The sequence below is a fragment of the Cololabis saira genome, chromosome 4 (assembly GCF_033807715.1).
Source record: "Cololabis saira isolate AMF1-May2022 chromosome 4, fColSai1.1, whole genome shotgun sequence".
NCBI lineage: Eukaryota > Metazoa > Chordata > Actinopteri > Beloniformes > Belonidae > Cololabis > Cololabis saira.
The window spans coordinates 22668562-22681951 of record NC_084590.1 but is presented as its reverse complement, the minus strand read 5'-3'; the positions used below and the strand labels follow the sequence as shown (position 1 = coordinate 22681951).

General features: G+C 39.9%; 3 protein-coding genes across 13 annotated transcripts in view; 2 read left to right on the top strand and 1 right to left on the bottom strand.

The window, feature by feature from the left end:
- Positions 1 to 41: 41 nt before the first annotated feature.
- On the top strand, positions 42 to 5477 carry slc19a3b (solute carrier family 19 member 3b). Of its 3 annotated transcripts, none has more exons than XM_061719164.1 (8): positions 42 to 329; positions 451 to 630; positions 895 to 1060; positions 1263 to 1572; positions 1811 to 1962; positions 3522 to 3714; positions 4860 to 5001; positions 5211 to 5477. In XM_061719164.1, exons 1-8 carry the CDS (start codon positions 180 to 182, stop codon positions 5343 to 5345), a joined length of 1428 nt encoding a protein of 475 aa, XP_061575148.1. In that variant the 5' UTR covers positions 42 to 179; the 3' UTR covers positions 5346 to 5477. The 3 variants fall into 3 exon arrangements, with proteins under 3 accessions (XP_061575148.1, XP_061575151.1, XP_061575150.1); XM_061719166.1 differs by having other exon boundaries at positions 45 to 329; positions 605 to 630; XM_061719167.1 differs by lacking the exon at positions 5211 to 5477 and having other exon boundaries at positions 3522 to 3726; positions 4860 to 4996.
- A 163-nt stretch (positions 5478 to 5640) lies between these two features.
- Positions 5641 to 12998, top strand: slc19a3a (solute carrier family 19 member 3a). The gene is made up of 7 exons (XM_061719163.1): positions 5641 to 5798; positions 7264 to 7499; positions 7588 to 8122; positions 9042 to 9120; positions 9274 to 9466; positions 9875 to 10016; positions 10106 to 12998. Exons 1-7 carry the CDS (start codon positions 5652 to 5654, stop codon positions 10250 to 10252), a joined length of 1479 nt encoding a protein of 492 aa, XP_061575147.1. The 5' UTR covers positions 5641 to 5651; the 3' UTR covers positions 10253 to 12998.
- Positions 10112 to 13390, bottom strand: part of agfg1a (ArfGAP with FG repeats 1a) — a 40346-nt gene continuing 37067 nt past the window's right edge. For 6 of the 9 annotated variants that reach the window (XM_061719156.1, XM_061719159.1, XM_061719162.1 and 3 more), the window contains 2 exons: positions 13072 to 13166; positions 10113 to 11449 (listed from right to left, as the gene is read on the bottom strand). In XM_061719156.1, the coding sequence (XP_061575140.1) occupies positions 11390 to 11449; positions 13072 to 13166 (155 nt within the window). In that variant the 3' untranslated portion in view covers positions 10113 to 11389. Of the gene's footprint in view, positions 11450 to 13071; positions 13167 to 13390 lie in introns of all 9 variants that reach the window. The other 3 variants (XM_061719160.1, XM_061719155.1, XM_061719154.1) reach the window with 1 other exon arrangement.

Genomic DNA, 13390 nt, shown 5'->3' with positions numbered 1-13390 from the left:
GAGCACATGCAGATCATAAAGATTATGTATTTACATTATAGCTACTGATGAGCACCAATAACTTGAGCCAAGTTCACGGCACTCCGTGGATAGCCCAGACAGATTTTAATTTAAGATCAAGCTGTTCTTGGAAGTACGAACCAAAACCAGCCGTGTGGGAAGTGTGTTGAGATAAAAGCATGAGCTGCTTTGCCACGCTGAAATCATCTGGATGGGTTTATCCCACCACCGTCCTGTCACTCTATGGCTTTTTTGCCAACTGCAGAGTAGCAGAGCCCTTCTTGACACCATACTTAATTGGACCGAACAAGAACATCTCTGGAGATGTGGTAAGAATTGCAAATGTTCAGTATGTGCAATAATGTACCCAGCGTGTCTCTATCAAGTGTATTTTACTGCCACAAAGAAGAGACAAACATTTTCTTCTGTCCTGTTCTGTTTCCCCCACAGGTTACAAATTACCTTTTTCCTATCTGGACATATTCCTACCTGGCCTTCCTATTCCCTGTTTTCCTCTTGACTGACTTCCTCAGATACAAACCTATTATTGTGGTACAGGGGCTTTTTCTTGTCACCAATTATATCCTACTCTGCTTTGCCCCAGGTCTCCCTGCAATGACTTTCCTCCAGGTCAGTGGGAAACAACTTTCTTTTTTTTTTTTTTTTTTACAATTATTAGGGCATAGTTGGATTGTCTAAATGTTATAAAACTTCAGAAACTAATATATATGTTTGGCTACAGACATGAAGACAGAATTCTGGACATGTTATTGACTAGCAGCAGGAGTTAATAATCGTTAAAGCCTGCCCAAATTCAACACAATGATTAATATATTTAAAAAAAAACACCAATATCTACTCAGTCTCATTAAAACTGTTCCATCTGATCAACAGGTCAACTATGCAGTTGTGACCTCCACAGAGGTGGCCTATTTCTCATATATTTACAGCGTGATTCCAATTGAAAACTACCAAAGAGCTACTGGTTACCTGCGCAGCGCCATGCTGGCTGGATACACATTTGGTGCCAGCCTGGGCCAGATACTTGTTTCTCTTGCAGGTAGGGCTTCTCGTCTTACAATAACTACTGTTTGCAATTCATTAAGAAGATGGTTGATGCATTCAAACAAACATAATAGGTATAGCCAGGCAAGAAAGTCTAAAAACTTGCCTTTTGGAGCAATAAAGATATTGAAGAAGCAGTACAGAATTATGCTCACTGTTTTGAGCAAGAACTGGTAAGCGTCTGCTTTAATCAACAGGACTGGACTACTTCTACATCAATACTATAACCCTGGGGATTGTGAGCATAGCTTTTCTCATCTCTTTCTGGTTGCCTGTGCCCAAAAGAAGTATGTTCTTCAAAAGAGAAAAGGCTTTGGGCGTGGAGGCCCAGAAGGGGGGAGCACACAAAGACAACAGCTCAGAGGAGTCAGTGATGGATAAGGATGAAGCAGCCCCAGAGGAGGACAAGATGGAGCGTGATGACAGTGTCGGCTGCTGCAGCAGGAAAAACTTGGCCTCTGCTGTCCGTCTGCTTTGGAAGAGCTTTAAAGAGTCCTACTCTTCCAGGCATGTTCTTTTCTCATGTGTTTTATTCATACTGGGTCTCTGGCAAGCGCCTAGAGACAACTTATGTTGTAATAGACACTATGTAAATAAAATTAAAATTAAATGAATGGAGTACAGAGCATACACACCAGCAAGTTATTAAATGAGAATATTACTCACTGCTGCATTTTTCTGGAAATTATTCATAGGGTAGTTGTTGGCTATTTAAAACTTTCATTGTAATCTTTCCGCCTTGCAGGCATTTAATCTACTGGTCCTTGTGGTGGGCTCTGGCAACAGCCGGCTACGTGCAGGTCTTTAACTACGTCCAGCTCATGTGGGACCACATAGAGCCATCGGCCACATCATCGATCTACAATGGAGGAGTCGAGGCTGCATGCTCTGTTGTCGGTAAACTTCAACTTTTAATAAACAAAAAGAGAAAAAACGTCAATGGGATAAACTATAAAGGAAGAATTGGACCAAACCTCATTATGACAGTCCCTCTTAGGTTTTATGAAGAATGCTTGTCAAGCATCTTTTTCCTCGTACCATGTTGCATGGCCGAATCTAATCGGTTTATTAATAATAATAATAATAATAATAATAATAATAATAATAATAATAATAATAATGCCAAGAAGTTACCTAAATCAAACTGAAATCATCCTACAACTGTCTTGTGGGTCAAGCCATCTATCTAAATACATTATTCTGTATATAGTAATAGGTGCCTATGGACTAAAATGTTATATTTATAGAAAAAAAGGCACACCAATGTACATAAAAGTATTTTGATTAAAAGACTGAGAATTACTTTTTTACACAATTCTTGCACTGTAGGAGAGAGGATTAACAGAAACAGTATTACTGGGTTTTACTGCACTGCTAACTTAAAGGAGAAGTTTAATTACTGCGGAATAGAGAAGGAAGATGGAAGCAGAACTGCAATATAGTGAACAAAATAATAATAATTATATATATTATTGTATATTATTAGATATAATACCTCTGTATTACATGTTTAAACCACCTGGGTGACTAACTGAGCTGAAACTGAATTCATCCAGTTATCATGACTGAAGAGGTGAGAGTTTCAGCATGCGTACTACTTTGAACACCACAAAATGATGAAGACTAAACACTAAAGCTTCTCATGACAGGTCACTGCAGCTGTGTGAGCCAAAACTCTCAAAGACAAAATTAGAGTCTGCACAGGCTGTGTCCCAGGCTAACACTAATGTTTCCATCACAACAGTGTTCTAGAAAGTCTGATGACACACAGACTAAAAATGTAGTTTAACCCTCACAGCACACTGGCGGTGTCTTTCTGACCCTTAGTGCACTGTGAGGGTTAAAGAAAACTATTATAAAGTATTTAGTAATATGTGATGAGTCAGGGGTGGGTAACTCTGGCCCTTGAGGGCTGCTGTCCTGCATGTTAGATGTTTTCTCATTTCATCACATCCTGACACAAATGACAACATCGAGTCGTGCAGACCCTGATGAACTGGTGATGATAACCATTAATATAAATCAGGTCTGTTGAAACAGGGAAACATCCCAAACATGCAGGACAGCGGCCCTCGAGGACCGAAGCTTCCCATTCCTGTGATGAGTGATTACACTGAAAATGATTGATTTTGAGAGGGAATAGCAATAGCAGGATTCATTTGGCCCGGGCTCAATCTGGCTCAGCATGAGAAGAGGATGAGTAATTGCTTGAGTTAAGGAGATGGTCAAAAGGTAATGGATTCCCTGATTATTGCTGATAACTGATCCATGAGGTTGGTGCAAGTGGTTCATCAAACCATGCTGTAGGAGCAGAAAAGGCCTGGGAGTGCAATGATGGTTTGTTAATACCAACACACAAGGATTGAGAGGATAGCAGAAATAACACAAATGCACGGTGGAGGCATCGTACAGTGGAGCAACAGACTGATTGCTGCGTGTTTCTCATCCGTGTGCAGGTGCTGCAGCAGCCTTCTCAGTGGGCTACATTAATGTGGCCTGGGCTGTGTGGGGAGAGCTGGCTTTAGGGCTGTTCTCGGCTGTCGGGGCAGGTGCTGTGTTTCTGATGGCTTTCACCAGCAATATCTGGGCATGCTATGCTGCATATGTGATATTCAAATCGTGCTACATGTTTCTCATCACCATCACAACGTAAGCTCACAGGTACCTCACATATCGGTGGAGACACTTTCAGCCACTAATCTCATCCATTGCTTGCTCTTTCTGATTGACAGTTGCAAATCTAACAATATAGTAATATAAAGATATACAGGAGGTGTCAAAAAAAAATATTTGAAAAAACTTTTGATTATAAAGAAAAAAGAATTTTAGAAGCAAGAAGCATTTAGAGCAAGATGGAAATTTTGGGTTGAAAAGCAACACAGTTATCTGATTTCTAAGAGTGTAACTGTGAGGCATTGAACTACACATTACAACAAACATGTAATCCATTCTATACAAACCAAAAATGTGGTCTGATCTCAAACTTCAAAATCAAATCAAAATTAAAAATGAATTGGCAGTAAAATTAAAAAATGTTCTGGTGTCTGAATCATAAGCTGTATAAAAAGAAAAAAAAGTCTAATCATTATCAGAAATGTAACTAATTAATCAATCAAAGACCTTAATGAGCATCCTTTATCAACTCAAAAACTCTGACATTCTAAGTGAGTCAAGTTAGTTTTGGCATCTCACACCCAGGTCAGAATACAGCCAGCCTGCCCACCTCATACCAACTTTGCATCAGTTTGCACTTGTTGTTCCTTGAAAGTAGGCTGCAGAAAGCAGTACTCTGACCTGAAAACATGCACCCTCTGCAGAGGAGGTTGTTGAGTGTCTCTCTGCTATGAACACAGTTTTAACATTACACTGAACAAACAAAGGACCTTGTATTGTATCTTGATGGTATTTGGATCAAAACATGTGACAGCCATTGTATTAAAACTTTAAGAAATTGTGTCAACTAAAAAAGAAATTGTCTTCTTTAATCCAGTACCAATTATAAAACGAACAACCTGAAAAGAGAAACTCTCTGAAATGTTTTAATTTACGTAGATCCACTCTTTGGTCTACACATAAACTATAGTAATTCTGTTTTATTTTAAGTTTTGTCTTGTTTTTAAATTCCTTTTGCTAACATTGTATACATGTTATTTAACATGTCATTATGACATTAAAGTCCAACTTACAATTAAGGAACAACATTCATGCTTTATTGTCCTGATAAACCAAGGTTATTGTTTCCTAATCATACTGAACTAATTATAATCTCTGTTTGTTGTTGTTGTTTTTTTTAGATTTCAGATTGCTTCTAACCTTTCCATGGAGTGCTATGCTCTGATGTTTGGGATCAATACTTTTGTAGCCCTCTCACTGCAGACCATCATTACAGCCACCGTTGTTGATGAAACCGCTCTGGGGCTGGACATTGTGACACAGGCACGTTTGTTTTCATTTCTTACTGTAACAATGAAACAGTCCAAGCCATAACAATAATCAAGTTTCCTGTTGGGTAAATGTGTGTATAGAGCACCACCTAGCGGTCATCTTTGACTATTGCATGCAGACATGTTTGATGCTGCTTAATCCTTGACATGGACAACATAATAATAATGCAGCTGGTGACAGAAGTCCCTCTCTGTCTGCAGTTCATCGTTTACGGCAGCTACTATGCTGTCATCTCCCTGCTCTTCCTGGTACGAGGGCTCTACACTGCCTGTGTGAACCAGAACAGTCCTGAAGTGGATCCCGGCGTGGAGGTGATCTGTGCTGAACGTCTCTGAGCAGTGGCTATAAAACAATCCCACATAGACTGCATTACTGGCCTGTACTTGCTGACTGACCTCAAGACCTTGTGTTTTCTATAAGAGAATAATAAAATCTAACTGTATCTGATATTAATTACAGATAAAGTCCTTGCATGTGTCTTACTTACTGAGTTTTACAATCGCCAGGGCTCTGCTGCTCTTTGACCGGGTTATTGATTAACTAACACAACACAAAGAAAACCTTTATTTTTACTGAGAAGCAGGCAGGAGCAGAAGAGCGGCACCCCAACTTCCCATACACGCCGCTGAAACAGGTAGAAGATGGAGACGGTGAAGAGGTGGAGGTCCAGCTGGAGGTATCCCACCACTCTGCTGTGCATCTATGGATTCTTTAGCACAGTTAAACCGCTGGAGCCGTTCCTCATACCATTCCTGACAGGACCAGACAAGAATCTGACAACTGAACAGGTACAAATCTTTTTAATGCTTTGATGGTTTCAGCGTCAGAATACAATTATCATAATACACATATGGAACAAGCAGTTATGAAGGAATTTGTACAATATTGGATGTTTGTTAGTCCACATTTGTTACCCAACCTAATGCTGGCAACTTTACATATAGCCTTACATATCGAGTCATTAACATTTACTGAACATTTTGATAAATGCTAATCTACAGTTATGCACGATATTTTACATCCGAGTGGTAAAACTCTCTGGTAATGATACAGCCTTTAATTTACTGCTATAAACCAACCCAGTCTGGCCCATAAATATTTAGAGCATGAGCCTATTTTGTAATTTTGCCTTCTTTTCTCACAACATATACTTGGAGGATGTGACTGTGTGTGGAATTTGTATTTAAATCGAACAAGCTTAACCAAAATATTACAATAACTGTTGAGGACTTTTAAATGTCTTCGCGTATATGCCCTCCATCCCCACAGATTAAAAAGTAATCATACAATTGACTGATAAGCAGTTCACAGGCCATGAAAAGTTTAGCAGATAAAAGCTTTTGAGCTGATTTCCGGTGATGGATTTGTGTTTTTCCAGCTGTTGATAGAAAATCTCAGTATGTGGTCCATTTTGTTGCAAGTTAAGTAAGCCTCCATTTGAGGACTTCCTCTCCTGTTAGTGGTTGACCAATAGTTATACAGCATTTAAGAAAGTTGAAAACACTTAAGACATGGTTATAAGCAACTTTAATAATTAAATAACATTCAGCAATGGTGAAATGTTTATGGTTCCCCTCAAAATACAAATCAGTCAAGAGTGAGAAAGAACAGATTAGACTTAAAACACATTTTTAAAAAGAGAGCTTGCACAGTTATGTGTAACTTGCAGCATAACATTGGAAAGACAAACGTTTTAAAACATGAAAGTTTCATGATCCCAAACAGCCTACATGAGCTGTCCAGCATGTGGAAGTGTTACGATGTCGTGAGTGGTCTGACCCCGGGAACTGTGTCATGGCTTTTAAGTGATTCTGTAAAGAACTATAACATTCTGCTTTATCTGACTTCAATGCTTTTCTCTTACTGAATATAAAGCAAACGTAAAATATTCACAAATAAACAGAGACTTAAAGTAGGTGCAGAAAAAAGCCTGACGAAGAATATGAGGCAAGAACTGCAGCGTTCTTTGGCTCCGTACACCAGGTAGTTACTGACTACAAAGGACTTGTATGCAGGTATGAACATTGTATTGTTTTTAATCATGTTTATATAAATTACTTTGGAGTTTTTGAAAATAGAGGGACTAAGAAAAAAAAAAGACAAAGCAGTTAAGGCAATATTTTTGTTGAACCTATTGAGTGAAAGAAAATAAGATCAGTGTTGTGTCATGAACAAAATCTGAAGTTCTCCACTTCCTGCACATGGACTGCCTCTTCCACAACACCATCCCCGTAACAAGTTTCTCCCTGGCAGGTTAACAACCAGATTTTCCCGGTGTGGACATACTCCTACCTGTCGGTGCTGGTGCCGGTGTTCCTGCTCACCGACTGGCTGCGTTACAAGCCGGTGCTGGTGTTCCAGTCCGTTGCACTCTTGGTCACCACAGCGCTGTTGAAGTGGACAGGAAGTGTGCCAGCCATGCAGATCATGCAGTTCTTCTACGGGGTGGTGACTGCCAGTGAGGTGGCCTATTACTCCTACATCTACAGGTCATGTAATGTACCATAAGATACTGTCAGGTGCAGTGGGTTTGGATTGTGCGTGCTTGGAACAGATCTGACAGTTTATTTATTACAGTGTGATCGATTTGAAGAGATACCGGAAGGCCACGTCTTACAGCCGCAGCGTTCAGCTCCTGGGATACACAACGGGCTCGGTGCTGGGCCAGCTGCTCGTCAGCTTCAACCTCATGTCCTACAACAACACCCTGGTGTTTACTTTGGTTCTCACTGGCATGGCTCTCTTCACCTCCTTCTTCCTGCCTATGCCACGTCACAGCATGTTCTTCCACCAAAAACACTCGGGGCAGACATCCGCCATGGAGGGCAAACAGGGGCACACAGTTGGATCTGCGGATGCAGCAGAAGGATCGGGCACAACCCTGAACGAAATAAGGAAGGAAACGGAGACGGGAGAAACGGCAGATGAGGCGGAGAGAGAGTCAAATGTGGCAAGGCGTGACGGACGCGAGGGCACAAACACCTGCAGCCAAGTCATCCTGCAGCTGTGGAGGGACTTCCGCCAGTGTTACACCTCCAGGCAGCTGCTCTACTGGTCGCTGTGGTGGGCGATGGCCACGTGTGGATATAACCAGGTTGTCAATTATGTGCAGGTCAGTCGCAAGGGGGCGGAAGAGGGGAGAAGTACAAAGCTTTGATGATCAAACAGCACAGAAAACATGCACTGTAAAAACTCAAAATCTTAACAAGAATATTTGTCTTATTTCTAGTTAAAATGTCTCATTTTTAGTCAAAGAATCTCATTACACTTAAAACAAGACTCATCACTAGAAAAAACAACAATTTTCACCTGTTTCAAGTAGATTTTCACTTAAAATAAGTAGAAAAATCTGCCAGTGGAACAAGATTGTTTTGCTTGTAATGAGAAGATAAATCTTTTTTTCTACTTTTTATGCTTATTTCCACTGAAAATTTACTTGAAACAGGTGAAAATTGTCAAATAAATTATTTTTCTGATAATGACTCTTGTTTTAAGTGTAATGAGATTTTTTGACTAAAAGTGAGACATTTTAACTAGAAATAAGACAAATATTCCTGGTAAGATTTTGAGTTTTTGCAGTGTGAAAACCAAAATGCAAAAAAAAAAAAAAAAAAATCTTTCACCAACCACAAGGTAACGAGTGTTTCAACATATAAAAAAAATATTGATAATATATATAAATGAATAAAAAGCAGTTCAACATTTTTTTTAAATTGATTACCATAATAGGGACATTCCCTCATAAGTGAGATTTATTTTTATCCTCTCAACCCAGTTAAAAATTTAAACCGGGACACTGCTCAGAGTAGGTTAAAAAAAAAACGGCTGTCACCATGGTTGGGTTTGACAAAGGGATAAAAGAAGATAGGGACAACATTTTTTAGTATGAATCTTATACTTCCTATCTTTCAAGTACAGTAAGATGTTAAATAGTTCGACAACAAATGATAAAGTTTGACTGTACTGATGCCGTTACTGGGCCAGCAAGTATGATGAGTCTGTAATCTTATATCCCCTGCTATGGTGCACAGGTGTTGTGGGAACACGTGCAGCCTTCTCAGAACTTCAGCGTTTACAACGGCGGCGTGGAGGCAGCATCAAACCTTCTGAGTAAGCAATATGAGATATACTGTGCAGGACATCGACTAGAACTGAAAGCCTAAAAGCAAATGGAGGATATTGGGGATACATATACCATTTTGAGGTGCTTGAACAGCTCAAATCTGTATTATGATTGTCCTAAACTGGTTACCTGTCTCCCAGGTGCAGCGACAGCCTATGGCATAGGGTTCACGGAGGTGAGATGGGAGCACTGGGGGGAGCTGGCCTTGGGTGGTTTCTCTGGACTCGGGGCAGCTTCACTCTTTCTCATGACTTTTACCAACAACATCTGGGCCTGCTACAGCGGTTACACTGTGTTCAAGTGTCTGTACATGCTACTGATAACAATAGCCATGTAAGAGTTACTGTTTATCTCACACTATGGGGATATACACCAGTCAGCCATGACACTAGGACCAATCGCTTAATATTGTGCAGGTCCTGGTGCTCCCAAGAGAGCTCCGATCACTCAGGGTCTAGAGACAAAGAACATCCGAGGGTGTCCTGGAGTTTCTGTCACCAGGATTCCTTTGGACCCTGTTGGTTGTGGGGTTTGTTGGGATTAAGCTTGCTTCCACAGCTGCCAGCAGGCCCCATTAACAATGTATCTGGGATGTTTGCAGACCCAATGAACACTTCAGACTCAGTGCTCTTTGAGTATTTTGTAAGGAAGTTGTGGCTGATTGGGGTATTTTTCTCCAAACTTTGTTGCAAACACAAAAAAAGACAACTGAAACACACAACTGTTCACCTCCACTCCTAGGTATCAGATTGCAGCTGACCTTTCAATGGAAAGATATGCGCTGGTTTTTGGGGTAAACAACTTTGGAGCGCTGGCTCTTCAGACAATTATCACTTCTGTTGTGGTAGACAGTGGAGGCCTGGGTCTCTCCATCATTCCTCAGGTGAGCAGCCTACTCAAAATATGTACCGAGAGAGTTTTGCAAGCATGTAGCTTACCGTTTATAATTTTTTAATGTGTGCTCTTTTGCAGTTCATCATATACTCGAGTTACTTCTCTGCCATCTCTGTGATTTTTTCAATTCGAGGACTTTTTAACATTTGGAAAACCCAGAGAAGCCGACCAGAGAGACAGTCAGACAAAAAAGACTCTCCAGTCAGTGAAGAACACAAATTCTGAACACGACAACACTGGAAAATGAGCTAATCAGCTGAGTTTCCGCAGCACATTGTGGCCATGTCATTTTAAACCATTATGACCCGTGTTTTGCTGTTATTAAAAAAAGAAATCCTATGAAAGATTTTCCCAAAAACATAGTTTCCCACTCAGAGCTTTTATCTTTTCAGCCTGCAAAGAAATTAGAAATCATTTCAGTTAACCTGCTTTTAGAGTAAAGTACTGCCAGTTCCTTTATGCACATCAAGATTTTGTTTTATTGGAGTTGTAATAGTTTATGTCATATGTTGCATCAGGTCATAATGGGTTAAAAGTAAAAAAAAAAGTTACTGACTGAAACAAATCGGTTTTTGAGTATAAACAAGACTTTTCATACATATACACAAATGAATGCTTTGGTCATTTGTTATTTAGAATTCATTTTAATATATATACTGTATATATTTACACATTAACTTAAATTATTTCATATCCAATGGAAGTGATTTTCAGTCAATCAGGAGTTCTGATTCTCCACGTGCTTGTGGTTGACTGTTGTTCAAAAGTATGACCATGGTCACTGTCAGCAGGGCAGGGGATGGCGGATAAACATGTCCCCAGATGCAGCATCGATTTGTTTTCTTCTCTTTCAGCATTTTTTTCATGAGAACAATTTACCCAAAAACGAATTCTGCACAAATAAACAGTTTTGCTTTGAACAAATACAGTAACTGGCAGTACCCAAGCAACAACTGTCTTAACAAATCTTGTGGTTTACAAATACTGATATGCACAAAGAGCTAATCTTCTAAAAGAAAATTAATATGTACAGAATTGCAGCATAATGAATGGGATATACTGTACGTAATAACTTAGTTTTCAGCCAGTTTGATTATACACTGTGGCTCAGTAGAGGCTAGGCCAGTTCACAGGTTAAATAGAGAGGAGAGGATCAACCTCTCCCTCCGAACACACCATCATGTCGAGTCATAGCCCCGGGCATCACTGTCTCACATATTGTTCCATTTGTGACAAACTGCGATAGAAAATACAAATTCTTACAAACATTGTGTTTTTTAAAGCTACTTGTGAAACAAAACAGTGCAATAGGTGCAAGCGCGCCAGTTGTTGACCCTGTAGTGCAGCTGGCTGGATGGATTGCTATAAGAATGGGTTTGTTGAGGAGCCTCCTGCCGGGTACTGTGCAGGTGGACCTGATCCCTGGAAAAGAGAATTCAGAGAAGGGTCAAAGTGAACTAGTACACTTACTTACATTATAAGAATTAACAGAGAAGCCTTTTGTGAGTTTGCTGGATATAGTCTGGAGACCAGAATTAACTTCAACCCAAAGAGGACGAAACCAACATCTCAATCTGAATCTCAATTAGGGCTGAAACGATTCCTCGAATAATTCGAGTAATTCGATTACAAAAAATGATCGAGGAATTTTCTCTGCCTCGAGGAATCGTTTAATTTATTTTTTATTTTTTTCGTTTAATTTCACCAGCTTAAATCCTCGTATTACGCCCGGACCACATTTAATGCGACACAACACGCCGACGCTGCGCCGTTAAAGGGGGGAGAAAGAGGCGGCGGGTATGTTTGGTTTTAGTAACATCATGCTCAGGCAGTCTGCAATGGCCCAGACGGGAGACACATGTAGTTCAGTGCTTAACTTTTATTTTTAATCCACGCTATATTCTTCTGGTCCGTTCCCTATGTTCCCCCTCTAAAGCCAAAATTATTGTTCCGCGTTAAATCGACGCAGAGCCAACGGCGCTCTCCGGCGAGGGCGGAGAGCGGCGGTCCGGCTGGCGTTGCCACGGCTACGCCGTAGCCTACGGCGTAGGGTACGCAGCGACGCGCACCATTCTGCGTTGTTGTAACGCGGAACCATAAATCAGCCTTTACCCGGTACATAAACCTCTGTTCCCGCTACAGTTTTAACTAAAAGAAAAGGCAGAAAATGTCAGAAAAATAAAAACGTAATAAAGCTAACTGGGTAGTTTTCATTTCATTTTATCTCTGTAGTCATTCATGGATAAAACAAGCAGCACTGGTGTCTAATGTGCTCCAATACAGCAGGTCTCAGAAGTTTATTTACAGTTTATTAACACTGCCAAAACTCTAACTTAAAACTTAACTACAACTTAAAATTTGCTTGACACAAATGAAAGTTCAATTGAAACACGTGGGAAAAACACCTAATCTTTTAAGTGATGTGTGTTATCAGGTGAAATGGCATTTTTAGGTTAGAAATAAGAACATTTCTTGGTAAGAGCCTTAGTTTTTTGAGTGAAGGCAGTGAATTTGGTCGACTGGTGTAAGTTCAGGGTTTTTAAATGAACAGCCATGAACCTACTGGATTATATAATTTAGTCTTGATGTCAATTAACATCTAACATCTTATGTATATTTATAATTGCTCTTTAACTAAACAAATATGTTTTATCCGATTACTCGATTAATCGATGGAATTTTCAGTAGAATACTCGATTACTAAAATATTCGATAGCTGCAGCCCTAATCTCAATGCTTGACGTGTTACTAGTGTCTTAATGCTGAATGAAAACCTGAACTGACAGCAGCTAAACTGTTACCTGGAATGAGACCATACTTATCTAAGAAATCACCATATAACAGAATGAAAGCTAAACTATTGCTTTATTATGTGAAGTTTTCATAAAAGAAAGGTGAAGTAAGCAGAATATCTTAATTCTGTTTCACAGCAAGCAAAACAAAACATATGTGTATTAATAAAATCCTCTCATGGAATGGAAGTCTCTTGTTTCATTTTGGTGTACATGTTTCAGGTCTGATATAGTACAGTAAACCACACTAACCAGAAAGGGGTTGCTAGGGACCATAGTTCCTGGCATCACTTGTCCAAAAGGAGTCACAACAGGCTTGGCCTGGCCAAATGCTGGGAATCCTCCACCTGATTGACATGATTATTATTATAAATGACAAATATGATTATCGTCATCATGCAATACATTTACTTACAAATCAAGCTAGACCAGGGGTCGGCAACCCGTGGCTCTAGAGCCGCATGCGGCTCTTTAGCGCCGCCCTAGTGGCTCCTGGAGCTTTTTCAAAAATGTTTGACATTTTTTTCTTCTTTTTTTCCCTTTTTTTCTTCTTTTTTCTTGTTTTTTTCTT

What these genes read in the sequence shown, in the direction of transcription:
- slc19a3a (XM_061719163.1), top strand. Translation starts at nt 5,652, where the DNA reads ATGGAGACGGTGAAGAGGTGGAGGTCCAGCTGGAGGTATCCCACCACT. An exon ending in AGAATCTGACAACTGAACAG is followed by an intron (nt 5,799 to 7,263) that starts GTACAAATCTTT and finishes TCTCCCTGGCAG; the next exon opens with GTTAACAACCAGATTTTCCC. An exon ending in AGGTTGTCAATTATGTGCAG is followed by an intron (nt 8,123 to 9,041) that starts GTCAGTCGCAAG and finishes TATGGTGCACAG; the next exon opens with GTGTTGTGGGAACACGTGCA.
- slc19a3b (XM_061719164.1), top strand. Translation starts at nt 180, where the DNA reads ATGAGCTGCTTTGCCACGCTGAAATCATCTGGATGGGTTTATCCCACC. An exon ending in AGAACATCTCTGGAGATGTG is followed by an intron (nt 330 to 450) that starts GTAAGAATTGCA and finishes TTTCCCCCACAG; the next exon opens with GTTACAAATTACCTTTTTCC. An exon ending in GGCTGCATGCTCTGTTGTCG is followed by an intron (nt 1,963 to 3,521) that starts GTAAACTTCAAC and finishes ATCCGTGTGCAG; the next exon opens with GTGCTGCAGCAGCCTTCTCA.